We start from the raw sequence: 20008 nt of genomic DNA on the forward strand, positions 1-20008 counted from the left end.
ACATGTGTATGGCAGCTTCCTTTCTCTCCTGGTCCGTCTTGGCCTGGAGCCTTACTCCCATCTCTCCTCTTTCCCAAGTCACTTAGCAGGCGGGCCCCCCATCCCACTTGCAAAGGAAGGACTCTGGGCAGGCAGGGTGGAGTCTGGCAGCAAAGCATGAGGTCATGCCTGGCTCTGGGCCTCGGAGGCGGGCGAGGGGAGTGGTCTGGAGCCGGGGCTAAACTTAGAAGCCTGTGGGTGGCTTCCCTGCCACCTCCCACTGGGTTTCCTCTCCTGGTTGTGGGGGCTGGGTTCCTCGCTAGGGGGAGGGGTATGGCTCTCAGTAGTGTCCCCTCTTCTTCTGTGGGGTTGGCTTGGGGGCTCTGGAAGCAGGTGCCAGGCCAAGAAGACATGGATGCTTTTATATAGAAAGACATTTTCAGTTTTTCCTCTCTGCCTCCAGTCGGTATCTTGATTTTTCATTTTCTCCTGGGGTGGGGTTCTGCTAAGCTGGGGTCTGAAGCAGGGCGGGGGCGGCGAGGAGGAGAGGTAACGCTGCATCTCTTCAGAGCTCGTTCCTCCACTGTGGCTCCACTTGCAGGGGCAGGTTGCCTTCACCCTCCAGGTCCTGGGAGAGGCAGTTGTGACTTTGGGGCCCTAGAGAGACAGGAAGGGAGCTGTCTTCCTTACCTGCACCCCCAGCACTGGCCCGACCCTGGCCCTCCCAGGCCGAGCCATACCTGAGGTAGAGGAGCTGAGCTTGCTCAGATCTTTCAGTAAGTTCTGTCCTTGCTCCATTTCCAGTGTGGCAGGGAAGGGGCACCCGGTATAGCCCCCCTTTTCTTTACAGAAGTCCAGGAATCTGCGGGGGACAGGGACACTCACAGTGTGCCCGGCCGAGGCACACCAGCGGAGGCTGGGGCCAAGTCTTGTTCTGGTCACATCGGCCGGTGCCTCTGGGCGAGTTGCTTAACCTCTGAGCGTCAGGTCATTTAAGTGGGGTACTGTGAAGACGGGCAGGTCTGAGGGTGACCCAAGCCCCGCGGAGGTGCCTACAAAGGTACAGCAGCGCTAGGCTGGGGGCTGTGGCCGCCAAGAGGGGTTGTGGGGTGGGAATGCTCACGCCTTCCAGTCGGGGTCGTGGCCCAGGAGGAGCGGGTTGCCCACCACGATGAGCAAAGCCTTGGCCCGGGTCACAGCCACGTTGAACCTCTGGAAGGGAGAAGCAGTGCCGTCACGGGAGAGAAGAGCCCTAGGGAAGGGGGGATTCCTTTCCTGGCCAGCACACAGACCTTGGGGTTCTTGAGGAAGCCCAGGCTGAAGTCCAGATCTAGCTGCACAAAGCTCTGGCTGCTCCGCACGGTGGAGATGATGATGACGCTGCGCTCTTGGCCTTGGAACTCTTCCACGGAGCCCACCTGCGGGGAGGGCAGTGCTGGGACCGCGGCCGGGGCCCAGAGGACAAGCCCTGCCTGGGGAGCTTTAGCACTAAGGCGGGAGTGGAGAAGTCCCTGGGCAGTTGTCGCAGGGGAGTGAGCGTGTCCTGAAGGGCAGGGGAAGGGCCAGGAGGGCAGCCTGGAAGCTGTTCCAGTGCAAGGGATTGGGCGGGGGCTGGCGAGTGTTCTAAGTAAAGAAAACACTCAGGAGTGTTTTTCAAACTTTCCTGAAGACGGTCACTAAGTACTTGTTAAAAATGTGCTGTACAGCCCAGACCACCTGAATCAGAATTCCCAGGGGAGAGGCCCCGCAACCGTAAAGCGCAGGTTTCCAGCCCCGGCTGCACATGAGGTCACCTGAGGAGCTGGCAGTGACCTGGGTGCCCTGGCTCTGCCCCCAGATTGCTGTATTAATGGGCTGGGTGGGGCCCTGGCACAGGCAGTACCAGAAGCTGTCCAAGTGATTCTTATCTGCAGCCAATGTTGAGAAACACCACCTGAGAGTGAAGCTACTGTCCCAGAGGGCAGGAGAGGGCAGGAGAGGGCAGCGGGGCGCTGTCACATGACGGGTCAGGCAGGCCAGGGAGTTTGGACTTTATCCTTAGGGCACAGGCCTCAAACCAGCCAGATCATAAGAACGGCGTGGGGCTGCTTGCTCAACACGCAGGCATCCTGGTCCCACCCTGAATGGCCAGTCAGGATCTTCAGACTGAGAGGCTTGGGGAGGATCCCAGCCAGGGTGGGGGGCAGGGCAGGGTGGCCTGGAACACCAGGGCTGGAGCCCGCGGAGGTCCCTGCAAGTGGGGAAGCATGGGGCACAGAAGGCAGGGAATGAATCTGCAACAGTGGTCGGTGTCACCTTCAAGTCCTTGATGTCATTCAGTCCCCGAAGCTTCTTGTCATGTTTGGTGATGCACTCCCGGATTTTTTCCACCTGGAAGATGGGGACAGGTACCTTTCTCTCATCCCATTACCCCAGTGCAGGAGGGAGCCAGGAAGGCAGAAGGCCAGGGAGCTGGGAGGCAAAGGGGGAGGGACAGCAGACCCCAGAGTGTCCCAGACTGAGAGCCAGCACAGGCCCGAGCTCCTGGAACCTGTGCCTAGTGATCTGGCTATGACTGTGGTACCCTCCAGGAGGCAGGGGGCGGGAAGGAGTCCACCCTCAATGTGAACTGAGGACCTAACCTGCTTCCTGTAGGGGGAGATGACGCCCACGTGTCGGGGGCTCAGGTGGCTTTTGCCTTTCTTGGATGGGGAGGTCAGGAGCTGCTCCAGGTAGTCAGTCACTGTGGCAGCCTCTTCAGGGTTGAAGAAGGATGGGCTGTTGCCCTCACGCTCATCCTTGCCCATTACGCCGTGAAAGATGATGGGAAAGCCCTGGACACAGGTAGGGGAAACCCTCAGCCAGACCTCCCTGCTGCCTTCCCTCTCACCCTCAAACTCTTCCAGGCAACATGGGCTCCCAGGCCAAGGCGATGAGGACACAGGCCCATGGCTTCCACTCAGAGCCTCCTCCTCCCTTGCACTGTCAACAGGAGGGAAGGCGAGGTGCAGGGGTGGGAGCCCCTCACCAGCTGAGGCAGACCGTCCCAGTCGCAGAAGCGCTCCCGCTGCATAACGTTGGCACAGGCCAGCAGCTCCCCTTCGTAATAGAGCCGGTTAGGAACGTCCAGGATGGTGGGGTGAGACCTGGGAGGCAGGAGGAGGAAGGGAGAGCAAGACCAGGGGCTGGACGACTTTGGCCTCGCCCTCAAGGACCCTGTGCTGCATGCTCTGGGCCCTTGCACATCATCCCCCTGTCCCCCAGATAGTGGGCTCATTCATCTACAGTGTCTGCTGCTCGAACTGGAAACCACAGCAAACAGCCACGTGTGGTTCTGGAGAGGATCCAGTCCATGGATTTCAGATCAGCCAAATTTAAAAGAAGAAAACAAGACATCAGAAACCCATTCTCAGGTTTCAATTTTGAGAAAAGAATAATACAAACACAGGGATCATCTACTATCACCAGTAATTTGATGGGCTAACGTGTAAAACCCAAAAACATAAAAGTACTAATACAACAGCTGACATTTACTGAACTCTTGGTGAACTTCCCCAAGGAATTAAGGACTTTGGAGCTCACCTGAGCACTCTAGATGCATGAACTTGCTGAAGAAAGTGAGGATAACTCTTTAAACAACAATGAGGCTAATGAAAAACTACATTGTCCCCATTTTTCTCACTTCTCCTTGGATTGCCCCAAAATTCATCAGGGACCCACACCAGACACATCCCAGTGTCTGGGCGTCAGTGACCAGGCCCTTATACACAAGCTAAGCAAACTGTTCTAAAGGAAAGCCACTTGCTAAGCCACAGCCACGGAGTAGCCGTCATGGGGCTGGAGAGGAGACCTCCGACCTGGCGACCTGCCTTACAGCCTTCCTGTGACGCATAGCCCCTGAGCCCCAGGACTGCAGGAGGGAGCCCCGCCCAGCGGGCCTGCACGGGGTGTGAAGGCACGGGGTTGCAGGAGGCGGGAGGGGGCGGGATACCTGTAGTTGCGCAGCAGCTTGATTATGAACTGGGGGTTATAGCCCTTGGTGCCCTTCTTGTACAAGGAGTTGTGGGTCAGCAGCCGCTCCAGCAGTGAGTGCCCCAGGCCATGCTTCTGGGCCAGTGGGGAACGCAGCACAGGCCCCAGCTGCCGCGGGTCTCCTGCCAGCACCAGCTGTCCTCCTGGATCGCCTGATTCCTTGACTTCCATCAGCCCTGGGAAGCAAGGGAGCGTGGGGAGAGCGGCAAGTGGTGGGGCCTCCCCAACCCCCGCAGGGTGGCGCACCCGCAGCCCACCCTGAGCCCTCACCTGCGATGGCCACCAGGCTCTCGGGCTCCATGCAGTGGCCAGCCTCATCGATGAAGATGTGTGTGAAGTGACCGATGGGAAACTGGGCCGAGACCAATCTGGGAGGTGTCAGGCCAGGCAGAGGTCAGACCTGGGCACCGGACCGCCAAACCCAAATGCTCACCCAGGCTGGCCCCTCACCCCCCTCCCCAGCCTGCGACTTCTTATACACGCACGCTTATGACACACACATGCACGCGCACACACCCCACCTGCTGGCAGTGATGAGGGTGGTAATTAGGACTCGATACTCCTGCAGCTTCTTCTTAGAGGGAAACACGTACTCCCCTTTACCTGCATCCCAATTGCAGCAGGGCTGTGCATGTGAAGGGAGAGGGGAGTCAGCTCGGCGCCCCCTCCCCTTGCTCTGGCTCTCGGTCCCCAGGCGATTTTACCCTCCTCTCACTTCACACACGGTGGGGGGTGGCACTGAAGGCCGAAGGGGGTCCTGACCCAGGCAAGGTCACCCAGTGGCTGCCAGAACCCAGGTGTCCGCGTTTCCCTGCCTCAGGTCCATCCCGGGGGGTACCTCCCGGCACCCTCTATCTCCCGGCCGCCTGCACTTCCCCACGCACCTTGATGTCTTCAGGCACCATGCGGATGTCCCTGCTCGGGGCCAGGAGGCGATAGATGGAGCTGGGCAGGTGGGTCTGGAGCCGCTGACAGAGGAGGTCAGCCCCTGAGTTGGATGGGGCGCAGGCCAGGATGTGGGCCTTGGGCAAGTGCTTCACCACCTGCCGGGGAGGGGATAAGCCGGTGTGGGAAGCGGCTTCCAGGCAGAGTGGGGAGACTCAGTGGTGATCATGCCTCAGGCCAGTGCAGTGTGACATTTGCCTCCCAAAGCTGAAGGAGGCAGTGAGGCAAAAGGCAAGTTCTGACCCCCGGGGCTCCTGCTAGTCCCGACCGCCCTTTATTGCTGGGCTGAAACGTGAATGGCGACTCCATGAGTTGCATAGTGTAGCACCGACGCCACAACGCTCAGCTGCCACGCTGACCCGTGATGCCAGCTTCGGGGCGTTCGGGCAGCTGGAAGGAGCCAGACTCTGGAGACAACTCCTTGGCCCTGGGGGAGTCCGCGTGTATGCAGGCCCCAGGTCTTTACTCGGGCCCCACCTGCTTGATGGCTTCCACTAAAGTGACAGTCTTGCCGGTGCCTGGAGGCCCAAAGATGATGTAGGGGGCCGGACGGGTGGTGCCCGCAACAATAGACTTCACGGCCTGGAGCTGCTCTGGGTTTGACTCCAGATTCCGATCATATAGCCTGCAGAAGGGCCGGGAACATGAAGTCACCAGTGTCCCAGAGGCCACCCAGACTCCAGTCCCGAGGCCCGCACTCCAAGTAGCCCAGAGCCCCCTGCCCACAGTCTCACGTGAGCTTCACATTTGAGGACAGCGGAACCCCACGGGAAGCCTTCGGAAAGAGCGTGGGCCACAGCGGATGGCTACTCGTCAGCTCCAAGGCACGATGTTGCGCCTGCAGGGGCTGGCGGTTGAAGGTGAAATTCACCTTGAAGGTCAGCCCATCCACAAAGCGGTCCAGGAGGCTGTGGGAAGGGAGAGAGACGGGGAAAGAGTTCCAGCTAGGAGGGGGGGCAATAAAAGGCCAGGACTCTCCATCTACCTCGACTGCACTCTCACTTTCCAAGACCTCCATGCAATCCATCGAGAAGAGGGAGCTGCTGAGGCATCTCAGGGTCCCCCTGAAGTCCCACTCATCTCAGGGAGCAGCACCCCTTCTTCCCTGGCCTCAAAGAGATGTCTGTAGACCCTTCCGGCAGCTCAGGTTTTCCCCACACCCACCTCGTGGGAAAGCTCAGCTTGACACGTTCCAGTTCCACCCGGTGCACAAAGCCCTTGTAGGTGACAGCATCATTCTGATGAGCCTCAGAGGACAAGAGGGCAAACAGGTGGTCTCCCCGGAGCACCGAAGGGCGGCTCTCGGCCACCCCAGGAACCTGTGGGGTTTGAACACAAGCCAGATTCTATCTCAGGGAGGCCCGCAGAGGGCCCCCTTCCATCCCAAGGCTCAGGCAGTTTTGCCTCTTTCCTCTCCAAACAAAAAGTGGAGTCAGGGGACAAGGGAAGGAACAAGTCTGTCTGTCCAAGCTCTTCAGAGACGCTAAGCACAGCGATCTTGGAAACCCTCCAAAGCATGATTCCAGCACTTGGGAGCAGCTTTCCAAACTGTCCGGTTGCCCTCTCGGGCCAGCTCAGTTTCTACTGTGCCTTTAAAATCTCATTAAAAACTCAGTCCCTGCTTCTCACCAGGTCCCTTCCTCAGGACTCGGGTGCAGGAATGCCCCGATCTCACGTAATTCTGGACTGCTATGGACACATTGAACACCTGAGAGTGGGAAAAGGCTCTGAGATCTAGTGCAGCTCTGCGCTTTCAGATAAGGGAATAAAGGCCCCGAGAGAGCAACGGACTCGCCCAAGGCCCCACAGCTGGTGGCAGCTAAGTCTGGACTGAAACCCGGGTCCTCCCTCTGCCCTCCTCTGACACTCTTTTTGGGCACAGGATGCCCACCCTGCCCCTTGCTGCACCCTCCGGGGCACAAACAGCTTCCCCCTTCCTCTCATCCTGCCCGCCGCCAGGAGCCGTGTGCTGCCTGTGGCCTGTGGGTTGAGCCCACATCCCAGCCCCCAATTCCAGCCCCAACCTCCAGCGTGAGCAGCTTGGGGCTCAGGGCGACGGGGTCCAAAGTCATGGGCACCGACTCCAGGTCATAGTGCCGGATGTCGTGCTCCATCTGCAGCTCCTCCAGGTGCAGTAGTAGCCGGAATTTCATCTCGTAGTTTGTGTGCTTCAGGGCTGTCTCTAGCTGGGCCCTAGCAGCGGCGGTGTGGGGGGAGGGGGGAGCGGCAGGAGGAGGGTGGGTCAGGCAGCCCCTATGCCCAGGGGTATCTGCCCTCTCCCGACTGCAGCGCCAGGACTATGAAAGCATCCGGAACCAGAAGAGACTAGGGAGCCTCAAAGAAGGGAGCCCTGACACTCCCTCCCTCCAACGCCCCTGCCCCCTACCTAAGACCCGAGTGGGCATCGGATCCTAGGGCGTGGCACATACGCCTCCCAAGGTCCCCCTACAGCCCCCACCTTCACCTCAGTCCCACGTCATCCCCTGCTCAAAGGTCACCCTCTCCAAGACGCCAGGACTTACTGCCCTCTGCAGAACAGCACAACCCACCCCTGACCCTGCATGAGTTTCAGCTGGGCTCTAGTTCAGTTCTTCACAGCACTCAGCACTCCGTTAAATTATCAGGTAAATGTTCTTTGTAAGAAATTTTAAGATAAACTGTTTTTGAGTAATTTCAAGGTGAGTCTCCATTTGTCTGCACTAGCAGGGGCCAGGCCCTCACAAGACTAATTCACCGGGAACAGTGCCCGGGCTCCCAAGTGTACGCGAAGATCATGAATGAATGGAGCGTGGGAGGCTGCGGACAGAGTTGTGAGGCGTGGGCAGGAGCCAGCGGGGCACCGACACAGAGCGCGGAGGGCACGAGGGGTGCAGGGGCTGGCACTCACTTGATTTCGGCAATCTTCTTTGGGGCAGTGAAGATATTTGTTCCTTGAAGTTGGGGGAGCAGCTGCCGGAGGTGGGAGGGTGGGTTGTACTTCTTCAGCGGCAAAGTTAGTTCCAGATCATAGCTCTTAGAGCTGCAGGAGTGGGGGAAGAAGAGCTGTCACTACACAAAGACCCCTCACTTCAGAGACTTGCGGAGGGCCCCCGCCCTGGGGAATGCGGGCACCCTGCCCAATGCTGGGGCTGAAGGCAGTCAGCGGCCTTCGACCAAGGAGGCAGAACTCACCGCCCCTCAGGCTGCTCACCCCAAGGGCGGACCGTTCACTTTCAGCTCTTGGAAAGGCACGATACTTGGAAGCGTTTAAAAATGTATATAATACACATATATGTATATAGCAATACATACTCATTAGAGAAAAAGCAGAAAATCGGTAATAAAACAATAAAACAACATTCTCACCATAACCCACATTCACTTTGGCATATGTAGCCATCTAGACTTTTCTCTTTGTTAATTTGTATTATACACATGTATTTGTACTAAAAAGAACACAGAGGTCTGCAGTTTGCTTTTACAGCTCGGCATTTTGTGAACACCCAGCCATGTCAAGAAGAGGTGTCTACACAAATTCCATTCAAACGAAATGTTCCGAAAAGGGAAACGTGCAGACGGAGAGCAGCGCAGTGGCTGCTCACGGCTGGGAGGGGTCGGGGAAGGCGGGGCGATGGGCGACGGGGGCGTGCTCCTTTTCGGGGTAATGAAACATCCTAAAACTGGGGGTTGCTGGGTCACACACCTGTGAGTACACTAAAAACCACTGACTCATGCACTTTAAAATGGGTGAACTGCGCACTTTAAAATGAGTGACATGTATGTATTATGAATAAAGCTGTTAAAAAAGAGAGAGAGATGCCTACATGGGGGCAGCCTGATGATCCACCATATGGTGGAAAAGCCTTGAATGTTCCCCCACTGTCCTCATATCTGCAACCTTCTCCCTGGACACAAACAGGAAAGCGGGCCTGGGCTTCCTCCAGCTTTGTGCTCTTCCCACGGGCCCACACTGCTGTGTCGCGGCCCCCCCCCCCGACCCCCCACCTGGACAGGGCTGGAGGGAGAAGTTACCGGTCAGGTCTCTCTCCCTCCTCGATCCGAGTGGTCATGACAGGGTTGCCAGTGATCCGGGTCTGCCTGTAGGGCGTCGTGGGCCTCAGCTGAGCGGCCAGGGGACTGTGGGCGACCGCAGCCAAGAAGCGAGCAATGTAGAAAGTGCCAGCTTTTTTGGAACCTGGCTCCTCGGGTCCCAGCAGCTCCCAGAGCACCGTGGCGGGGAAGTAGCCCACAAAGGTGGTGTGACAGTGGACGCGGAGCTCATAGCACTCACCTGGGGTGGGGGGGCTCAGTGAGTGGGAGTGTGGTGGGAGGGGGCCCCCCACCAGTACCCTTGTCCTGGACCCTCCCCCAGAGAGCCCCATCCTCAGCAGGGGCCCAGGGCACAGCAACAGCATGGTTCCCGACGCACCAGCCCTCCCTCCCTCGGGCGAGCGCCTGCCCACACAGGCTCCTTCCTCTGGAGACCCACTCACCGGGGCCCAGTGAGCAAGGCAGCGCCTGGTGTCCATAGTAGAAGGTAAACTGGGGGCTCCGGAAGAGCGGAAAGACGTGGGTGAGGGTGACAGGCTGGGTTCCTCCATTCTGAAGCCGCAAGGTCAGCACCACCTCGCGGTCCAAATCCAGGTAGATAAGGAGCTGCCCATCCCGGTCTTCATGGGGCCCCTGGATTTCCACATCTACACCGTGTTTCCCGTGGAGATACTCAGCCCTGCGGAGAGTGGGAGTCAAGGGGGCGCTGGAACAGGAGGGTCCTGGCGGGATGTTGCCCTCGGGCAAGTTTCAGGCTGCAGGCGCCCCCTCCCCCGGACCAAGGAGCTCCTTCCCTACCCTTGCCCCATTCCTTAAAGGAGGGAGCCTTACCCCAACACTTTCTCAACCAGGCAGCACCCCCCCGCCCCACACACACATACCTGTCATGAAAGATCTTGGCGAGCAGTGACTTGTGTTCCATGCTGATATCGGACACCTTGGCCCACCGGCCAAGTTTGAAGAACCTGACCCGAGTCTTGGTGACGTAGGCCAGATTGGCAGTCTTCATTCCATACAGCATGGAGGAGAAGCCAGGGGTGGATTTCCCGAAGCTGCCGGAAGCAGAGAAGACTGGGGAGTGAGGCGGGGCAGCGGGGCCAGGGGGACACAGGCAGCATGCGGGGGAGGTTGGAGGTGGCTCTGGGAGGACACACCGGGCCCTGCTGAGGAAGAGCCCCCGGGCCAGGGACAGAGACTCAGGCTGAGGATCTAAGGGATTTTTAATGTTTTAAGAAAAAGCAATGGGACTTCCCAAGGCCAAATTTGATTGTTTTAAACAGCAGGTTGTGGACATGCATTTCTGAGGAGAAAAGCCTAATTCGTGGGCTGTCGATGAAGAGGACTAAGAGGGAGAAAGAAATGAAGTTTTTGGGGAGAAACTACCGGGGACAGAAAAAGACAAAGACACCCCAGCAGGAAGAACTAAGGCTGAGGAGAGTGAATGAGGGTGGACCTGGGTCCAGGCTGATGGGCGGTGAGAGAGGTCAGAGCGAGAACAGGTGTCTGGGCATGTGGGCAAGGTGGCTGGCAGACAGCACTTTCCACCCTAAGCCAAAGCGTGCAGGTAGGACCCCAGCAGGAAGAGAAAGGATCCTTGTCCAGAGATCAAAGGCAGTTAGGCTTTACGCACCTAGAAAGGTAAAGACAGGGAAAACTGGTCAGAAGGACAAGAGCTCAATGTCCCGTGCCTGAAATTTGGTTTAGTTGACTCAACAAATGCTTATTACAGAGGCCTGTTATGTGCCAGACACTACATGCTGGGGATTCAGAGGGGCAAGAGCTGCAGCTCTGCCTCGGGATCAGGGGCTGAACACATCAGTCCCAGCCCCCACCGCATGGGGAGCAGCAAGGGGGGCTTCTGGGACCACACTGAGCCCGGGGGGGGGGGCGGCAGAAGCTAGTGTCAGGTGCAAGAGTGCGTGTAAAGTGTGGACCAGGTGGAGGGGTAGGCGAGAACAAGTGCTGAGGGGCTAGGGGACCATCGTTCGCCACCAGCTGGGTCACTTCAGGTTGTTTCGCCTCTCAGAGCCTCGCTTTCCCCGTCTATAAAACAGGGACAATGACACGTACCTGGCAGGGTTGTGAGGATTACCCGAGAGGACAGGGCTGTGACCCACACCACCCAGTGCTGGGCACATAAAGAGGCCTCCGTAAGGGGCGCTACGATTAGTAAGTATCGCACACAGTCTAGTTGTACTAGAGAGAAAAGCGCGAGGAAAGGAGGGGCAGGAGGCAGCAGAGGTGGGCAGGCACCAGGTCACGCATAGGTCTGCACGCCAGGCCGTCGAGCCTGGACTTGACCTTGAAGGCCAGCGGTCCTCCTCCTTTACTGGCACCCAGGAGCCAGAAGGCATCTCCACATGTGACATATTACATGGGCATATTCATGATCTGGACTGCTGACCACCCTCCTTCAATGCTTTCCAGGGAATAAAAGCAAATCCTAGTTCCTAAGAACCACGGTAATCACTACGGAACTATTAAGGCTAAATCAGCACGGTCACTCACGAGTGTACAGGAGGAGATATTTACAGTTACAGATATTTCCCTGGTGACCCCTGCCTGGAACTCTGACCCTTCCCTTCATCCCAAACAAATGAGAGCCACACTATGCAGAAAACTTTGTATCGGCTCTGATTTGTTTTAAAAAGGGTAAGGAATCATTTGAAAAGACAAAAGAAAAAAATGCTCAGTAAATGTTAGCTACTATTATGAGCATTCGTATTAGTAGTAATAGGAGTACTAATAGTAGCAGTAGTACTATGAGCAGCGACAACTTACTTTCAGCCCGAGCCAGAGGCTACACTGTGGTTACAGAACCACCCGGTTGGTGGGCTTTAAGCAGGGGTGTGGCAAGACCACATTTGCATTTCAGATCATTCTGGCGTCAGGACTGGAGGGTGGATGTGCTGGCGGCAAGACTGTAGGCAGGAGACCAGTTAGAAGAAGGCCATAGCAACTGTCCATCTGAACGATGGCAAGGGCCTGAACGAGGCAGTGGTAAGGACAGAAAAGGGGCCAGGGGTCATAATAAGTAGAATGTAAAATGAGCAGGATTTGGTGATTGTCAGGAGGGGGAGTGGAGAGGGGAAGAAGGAGGAATCTAGGACAACACCCAAATCAATGGCTTGGCTTTGAAGGCCATTCCTGAGATAGGAGGCAAGGACAGGAGGAGGAGGCTGGAGGGACTGACCACCCCATCTGGATTTGGACATGCTCAGTTGGAGACTACTGTGGTCCAGAGGCAGGTGGCTCTGTGAGTCAGAGGCTGAGAATTCGGGCCAGAGGCAAAGCCTAACATTAGGGAACCCTCAGGTAGCACTTAAAATCACAGCAAGTGTTTAGAATCTCCCCAGGTGGTGGGAGTACTCAGAGAGCGGAGGAGGCCGGAACAACCCAGGAACAAGAGGAAAAAGAGAAGAATCCCCCTCCCCCAGAGAGGGAGGAGGAAGCATCAGGAGGAAGTCTTAAAATCAGTTGTCAGCCTTGCTTGCTGCTGAGTCACAAAGGGACAAATCAGGAGAGTATCAGAAACTTGCATCTGGGCTCCTCGGTCAGTGAGTCATTCAATTTCACAGGTTGAGCAAACTCAAATGCAGACAGAAGCCAGGCTCCGGAAGTATTTCTGATACTTTCAGTGCTTTCAGGAACCTATTCTGCCTCGCTGTTGAGTCATTAGTGTAGGAAGGATGACACCCCGATTCCCTCATCTGGGGGACAGACGTTGGCTTGCGGACAATGTTGGCCCAAGATGTCCAGATCTGGCTTTTGAGAGAAGCCCAGATCAAAATATGAAGGTACAATCACCTATTTCTGAAAACTTCTGTGTAGGCACAGGGGCAAGAGGAACTGAACCTTTGCAAATTTTACAATTTCTACTGTGGGTGCTACCACCACAGTATTTCTCAAATCATTCCCCACATCTGATACTATACACCAGTTCACCTCTCCCTGCCTGGTCTAAGGTGAGAGCCGTAAAAAAACTTTTTTTAAGATCACAAACTTAGTACATACTGGTTAAAAAAAACAACACCACAACAAACACTCAATTCTTGTATTATACATGTAGTCACTTGGATTTCTAGGGGGAGAAAAGATGAATAATTCAATAGAAAAACTGAATATTCAACCTGAACAAATCCAGATGACCCCAAAAAAGTTTAAAAGATGCTTCAAAAGTAGAGACAGAAATTAAAGTAAAAGCAAGATACCATTTTTTTCCGTTAGACAGACAAAAATGGAAAACAGCCATAACATGTTTTGCTTAGTATATATAGAAAAGTGAAGTGGAAAGGGGAAGTACAACCCCTGAGAAAACAATGTGACAATATCTCATGACACTTGAAATACAGGTATTCTTTCACTTAGGAATCTCATGAAAAGAAAAATACAAGTGTATAACGACATATATGCAAGGATGCTTACTGCAGAGTCATCCACAGTGGCCAATAGCCAGAAACGGAACACATGCCCGTTAACAGGGAGACAGCCAAGTAAACTGTAAACACCCATTCCATGGAATACTATGCAGTCATGAAAAAGAATGTGCCACACACTCAAATGACTAAAACTTAAAAGGCTGACAATACTAAATATTGATAACAATATGGGAACACCAGAACACTCATGCATTGTAGGTCGGAGTATAAATGGTACAACCATGTTGGAAAAAGGTCTTAATAGTTTCTTATAAAACTAAACATACATCACAATGTTCTGATTTTTAATGAAAACCATACATTATTATATTATGTTGTACAATAAAAATTCATTTAAAAAATAATACAGTTGTAGCACTTAGCACTGATATTTATTCGACAAGTTCTTGCTGAAAGGATGAGTAAAAGGATTATCAAATTATTACAGACTTGTTCATAGATGAAACATGCGACAATGCACACATCAAGCGCACCGCTGGCTGGCACGCAGCACTGCTGTGCAATGGCCTGCGATGTTAGGTGCCAGGTATACAGATTGTCCATAAAGGAAGAAAGGTAATGAAAGGGAATTAAATATATGAAGACGTGGTCACACTGCTTTTATCTTTTTTTTAAATTTTAAATTATTTTTATTATTATTTTTTTAATGGTCACACTACTTTTAGATGGCTGTGTACATTTGGAGTCATTAATTGTAAGCAACAGGAAAAATGATGGCTGACTTAAGTGATAAAAGAGTTTTATTAAAATTGCTGGGAAGTTGGGTCCTGGCTAGCGTGGCTCAGTGGATGGAGCGCCAGCCTGTGAACCAAAAGGTCACTGGTTTGATTCCCTGTCAGGGCACGTGCCTGGGCTGCAGGCCAGGTTCCCAGTTGGGGGCATGAGAGAAGGAACTAGATGATGTTTCTCCTGCACACTGATGTTTCTCCCTTTCTTTCTCCCTTCCTTTCCCTCTTTCTGAAAGTAAATTTAAATAAATAAAATTTTAAAAAATTGTTGGGAAATTGGAAAAAGCAGGCTCAGGAAATGGGCAGGAACTAGCAAGGGAAGGCCGAGCAGCCTACCCCCACACAAGGTCAAAGAGCATGAATCTTCACCACTGTGGGAAGTTCTGCAAAACTGTCCTTTAAACAAGTGGTACAAACTTACATCTTCACTCACAAGAATTTGAGAATACCCTTTTCCCAGACCCCAGTGGAAATCTTCAATCCTTTAAATTTTTGACAACCGGATAGGCAACAATGGTATCCTGTTTCAATTTGCATTTCCCTGATCAATATATAGTTGGAGGATCTTGCTTTCTGCTTAATTAGTCATTTACATTTCTTTGTGAACTACCTGATCATAGGCTTTCCCAAGCTCTAGCTGCTGGCTCCTCCTTCACACTCTTCTCCTGGTCCATCATTAACTCAAATCAGACCCAGTCCCCCAGTTTGTGACTCCAGAGTCGACAGGAGTAAGTCTACAGCTTAACACGGTACGTTCACATCCTCCACAGTAATGATGATAATGCAATTAACATCAACACAGAAAACATTTATTGAGCACTCACTGTGTGGTGTTCTAAGAGCCTACACCCATTATTTCATTTAACCCTCACAACGACTGTGATCATTCCATTTTAGAGAAGAAACTAAGGCGCAGGTCCTCCCCCAACAAAGGCCTCTGGACAGTCCATTCTTAATGGCACCTCAGTCAGTCACTACTTGGACCGCGTTCAGAGCTCCCCTCCAGACCTTGTTATCGCTGTCAACATCCCTGGTCTGTAGTGCCCTGCCCCTGCCCTCTGTTGTTTGTTGGGTGACCGATAAGGAATTTTTTAGACCTGGTTCAGGAAAGAGCCACAGCTAGAGGAGCCGTATTTCAGAACATAGTATCAGAGTTGGAAGTGGTCTTAAAAGGACATCTAATTCCATGTTTTTCAAACTCTGGGTTGCAACTCTCACTAGTGGGTCAAGACCAGGATTTTTATAAAATTGAAATAGAACGGAATTTAAAATGTCTGAGGGCAGGGAGGAAGGCCACACATTGTTTTAAAGACACATGTATTGTTCTGTGGAAACAGTACATACCGGGCCCTGAAGTAAAAGGCGTGTTCTTCTGTGGACGGAGGTTCAACCACCAACCCACTTTCCCCGCCATAAGCCCCGCTCATCTTTCTGAAACCTGATCCTGTCGGTCTCCTCCTTTGACACTTTTTGTGCTTTGCTATTTCTGTTAAGATTAAAAAGAAAACAAACGCCGCAATGCCTCTCCACGGGCCCACAGGACCTGGGCCACCCAGCCTGCCTCCTCCCTCTGGCCTCTCATGTCACCGGGTTCTCCCAAGTTCACCCCAAGACTTTGAAGGTGCTACTCAGTCTGCAATGCTCTCCCCTGCCCCTTACATCTGCCACCTTCTGCTTATCTTTCACGATTCCATTCAAACAACACTTTTTCTCAGGAACTTCAAATTCCTAGACTAGGTCAGGTCTGCAAGGTATACACTCTCAACGCATACTAGACTTTTCCTCACAAGTGCTTGTCACAAGTCATTAAATAATTTTCTAAATTGCCACATCCTTCCTTAGACAGTTAGGTTCTTTCCGTGTATCTCTAGTGACTCATGCAAGCGGTACTTTGCTCTCAGGAGGTATCTGGCCAATATTTGTTGATAACAGACTGAGTCTGCTGCCCAAGGAAAGAAACTTCACAGCTCACCCCTCTCCATACAAGGGACTCCTAACCATCACTGTGCTGAAATGACAGCCACTAGTCCCAAAGCCGAGAAGTACGCCACACATGATAAAGGCCTTACTGTACATGATAGCTCATATTGGCCTCACCAACCCTGAGAGAAAGGCGTTATTTTACATCAGTTTAGGAAAACAGAGACATTAAGAAAAAGAAACAACAAACAACAGAGTCAAGGTGGAGTCCCCTGCCCTCAGGACTATAAAGTTAGACTTGATAGCAGTTTTGGTCTCTATGTGACTGCAAATCAGTCTGGCACTTCCTTATCAACACTGGTGAGGTAATGTGCCCTACAAGACCTCTGCTGCCAGCCCTTCCCACTCGCTGGCCCAAAGGTGTCCCAGCCAGAAACACCCTTTCTTTTCTTTTGTTACTCTTTCTTGCCTTGCCTTATTTTGGCCCTGGCCAGGTAGCTCAGTTGGTTAGAGCATCATCCTGATACACCAAGCTTAAGGGTTCAATTCCTGGTCAGGGCAGATACAAGAAGCATCAATGAAGACACAAATTAGTGGAACAACAAATCAATGTCTCCCTCTCTATGATCAATATATAAAATTTAAAAATCCTTCCATTTTGTACTTCTTGGAGGGTCTATGTTTTATTAGACAGGATGCTGCCTGATTCATGAATCCTTCAATAAAGCCAATTACATCTTTAAAATGTACTCGGTGGAATTCTTGTTCTTCAACAGCTAGTTATTCAAAATCTAATGCAACTAGTGAAGGGCAGAACCAGGATTTGAACTCCATCTATCTAAACACTAGTGCAGTACAGTACCTCTGTTGGTCTACACATCTTCCACTCCCTACCATACTCTGTAGAGGCAGGAACGAAGGCACAGGCACAGAGCAGAGTCTCCTTATGTAGGTTTTATTCATGAATGGAGATGGGATAGTGAAAAGAGCCGGGAGAAGAGCAGTTTGTAACATCTGAGGATAACCGGGTTGGAAAAGGCTTATCCCTTCCAGTGTAGGAATCTCCCTAGAATTCCTGGCAGTGCAGGCGGGCGGATGGGGGGTAGGGCTGGCCACACATCCCCTACAGCCTACTGTCTTGTAGATCAACTCTTCTTATTAATTCAGTTAGGTTCCACGAGCTTTGAATGAGCACCTACTATACACACAAGGCTCTCTGTGTCTTCCGAGGATCTGACAGTCTGGTGGCTTAAGACAGTCCCTACCAGCTCGAACACAGGCAGAGTGTAATCCAGCTATAAAACCAGGTGTGAAGAGGGAGCTGAGAGCCCAGGGGAAGAGGCAATGAATCCCCACTGGGAGGATGAGGGCTGATGTCACAGCATTCCAGCCTGGGTTTCAAACATGCGTAACAAAGTCCAATTAGACTAGAAATCTCCACCCGGAGTAGAGAGCGTCAGGTGGGTATGTTGAGTGAACCTAGATTCACCTTATGGAATGACACGGAAATATAATTCTCTCCATCATGACAGTCTCTCTCTCTCTCTCTCTCTCTCTTTTTTTTCCTTTCCTTTTTTAAATATCCAAAGTCAATTTTTCCTCTTTTCAAGGCAGGCATTTTTCGCTTTCTTTCAACCGAGTCTCACAGCTGACTATGAAGCAACTTAGAAGCCTTTCCTCCACCTCCTCCAAATACAAAAACTCTATCTATCCTTCAAAGCCAAGGTCAATGCCATCTTCTCCACTGAGTTGCCTTGTATACTACACGCATAGCATTGCTTCTATCGCTTCCCTGGGATGGTGTAATTTTCATCATATATTCCCACAGTGCCCAGCAGTGTGGGAGCACAAACAGGTCTCATCTTAGCTCCTTCTTCAGATGTTTGCTCAAGCCTCTAAATGTCCCTCTTAAAAATGTCCCACTCGTTATTGAAAACAATATTCCAGATGTAATCTGGTCAATATGGAGAGTCACGCCCTCTAATACACACTTCTGTTAACACGGTCCCACACTTCTTTCGCCCTTTCTACAGCCACGCTGGCCTTCAGTTTGCTAAAACCCAGTCTTTTTCAAGTCTCTTATTAAGCCTAACCCCGTATTTGTGTAAGTCTTTGCGTTTATCCCTGTTGTTTCTTGGTTTTCTGTAGCCTGTTGATAGAAGCGTTTTTGAAGCACAATTCTATGGTTGGACACAGAAAAGTCTCTGATTTTCACTTGGATGGTACCAGGCCAAGGGGACCAAACAGCCCTTCAGCCACAGGGTAGAAGGGACTCCCGGGAGAGTGGCCCTGGCCCTGGGTCTTTAGGGAGAAGCCACAGGTGCTAACGGGGGTTCGGCACGTATACAGATGGTGCCTTTTCTTCTTTCCAAGCTTCCTGAGACTCCCTCCCACTCTGGGACTCTCCAGCTTTTTGGGATAGTGGATCTCGGAAGAAACAGCCCCTCAGCGAGGGAGCGGGGGTGACAGTGAAGCCTGTGCCTCCGCTCGCCACCGCCAAGAAGCACCTTCCCCGCGCTTGCGCGACGCCGGGGTTCCCCACCCAACGCCCTCCTCCCCCGGCCCAGCGCGGTCCTCCTCGGCCCCCTAGACCGGCTGGTCGCCGCGGGACCCCGCCCGTGCCCGGGGCGCCGGGGAAGCGGGCTGCGCGGGAGGCTCTCCGTAGGGACTTGGGCGCAGGGACCCGGACCGGGTAGAGCTGGCGGGCTGGCTCGAGAGGAGCGGGAGGGGCGTGGGCACCAAGCGGGAGGGGACGTCCGCGCCGCCCCGGGACTGGCCAGAGCCACTGCAGGAGCTGCCGTTCCTGCGCGCTCGCGCGGGAAGGGTGGCCCCGCCGCGGGGGTCGTGGCCGCGCGCCGGGCCCGCGATTCTGGGCCGGGGAGGGGGTCGGCCCGTACCTGGTCTTGAAGTTTTGGTTATAGATGGTGCGCAGCTGCTCGCGATTTGTCTCCATGTCCAGTCCCTGAACGTGAAGGAAATTCTCGAAGCACTGGCCGATCTCACGGAGCTGCCGGAGACTGTACTTGTGGGGCATAGCGGCGGCAGTACGGCCCCAGCGAGAGGGTAGGTGGAAGTGAAACTGAAACTCGGCGCCGCGGCAGGAAGTTAGGATGAAGGTGCAGCTGCGGGGAGAACCCTAACTCTGACTCCTGACCCTGTAGGGTCACCTCTCCCCAAGCGACTTCCCTTCGCTGTGCTCTTCCTACCTGAGCCTTCCCTCCGGTCTCCGTCCTATCCCCTCCCCCTCGCCCCATTAACTCTTTCCTCAGGAGTCTGACCCCTCCCTCAGGGCCCTCCCCTTGCCCCAGTCTCCCTCCCCTGGATCCCAGCCAAGCGAGGAGCGCGGGTACCGCCTGGGGCCCGGGATCAGTTCGGGAGCAGCCCTGGCCCGGCTGCTCCCACGCCCACCCGCCAGAGCCCTGGGGTTCACAGCGAAGCCGGACAGCAAAGGACAGGGGCTGGGACCGGGGTCGGCGGCTGCAGGACTGGGGCAGCTCGGGCAGCACCTCCCCCAGACTGCCGGGGGCATAACCAGTGCGGAAGCGAGCGGCACGCCTCCCTCCCCCATTTTCCCTCCTCGGGCTTTCAGACAGGGAGGAAGGCAAAAGAGCCAGAGAAGTTTGAGGGAAAGAACCAAGTGTCTCCGAGAGAAAGGTGTGTACGTGTGGGAGGGAGGGACGAGGGGCTCCGCCAGCACAAATCATTATTTTCTCTGCTACAGAGGCTTCGTTATTTGGAAAGGCTGACTGACAATCCTACCCTTGAGCCATATCTTTGGACTTTTAATTGCACTCCAGTTTGCATTGCTTTGTTATTTTTATAGAAGGGTTGGCCCCATCATCAAAAAATACTAGCTTTTTGAGAGCAAGAGCCCAGGGCATCAGTACCCGGAAGAGAAGACCAGCGTGCTTCAAAAAACCCCAGACTATTAAGACAAATAAAGGGGGCGGGGCTACC

The 20008-nt window shown here is 53.6% G+C and overlaps 1 protein-coding gene across 1 annotated transcript; it reads right to left on the minus strand.

Annotated features, from left to right (window-relative positions):
• Positions 1-8: 8 nt before the first annotated feature.
• MOV10 (Mov10 RNA helicase) lies at positions 9-19213 on the minus strand. The gene is made up of 20 exons (XM_054565061.1): positions 18949-19213; positions 9846-10016; positions 9408-9643; positions 8947-9205; positions 7823-7954; positions 6960-7128; positions 6100-6254; positions 5670-5843; positions 5413-5560; positions 4875-5033; positions 4512-4615; positions 4261-4358; positions 3950-4166; positions 2987-3104; positions 2601-2792; positions 2275-2349; positions 1272-1397; positions 1103-1191; positions 720-841; positions 9-636 (listed from the first exon to the last, which is right to left on the minus strand). The coding sequence occupies exons 1-20, from the start codon at positions 19083-19085 to the stop codon at positions 545-547; spliced, it is 2973 nt and encodes a 990-aa protein (XP_054421036.1). The 5' UTR covers positions 19086-19213; the 3' UTR covers positions 9-544.
• Between the last annotated feature and the right edge of the window lie 795 nt (positions 19214-20008).

Source organism: Pteronotus mesoamericanus, unplaced genomic scaffold, assembly GCF_021234165.1.
Source record: "Pteronotus mesoamericanus isolate MK-2021 breed Mesoamerican mustached bat unplaced genomic scaffold, CSHL_Meso_final scaffold_99, whole genome shotgun sequence".
NCBI classification, from domain to species: Eukaryota; Metazoa; Chordata; class Mammalia; order Chiroptera; family Mormoopidae; genus Pteronotus; species Pteronotus mesoamericanus.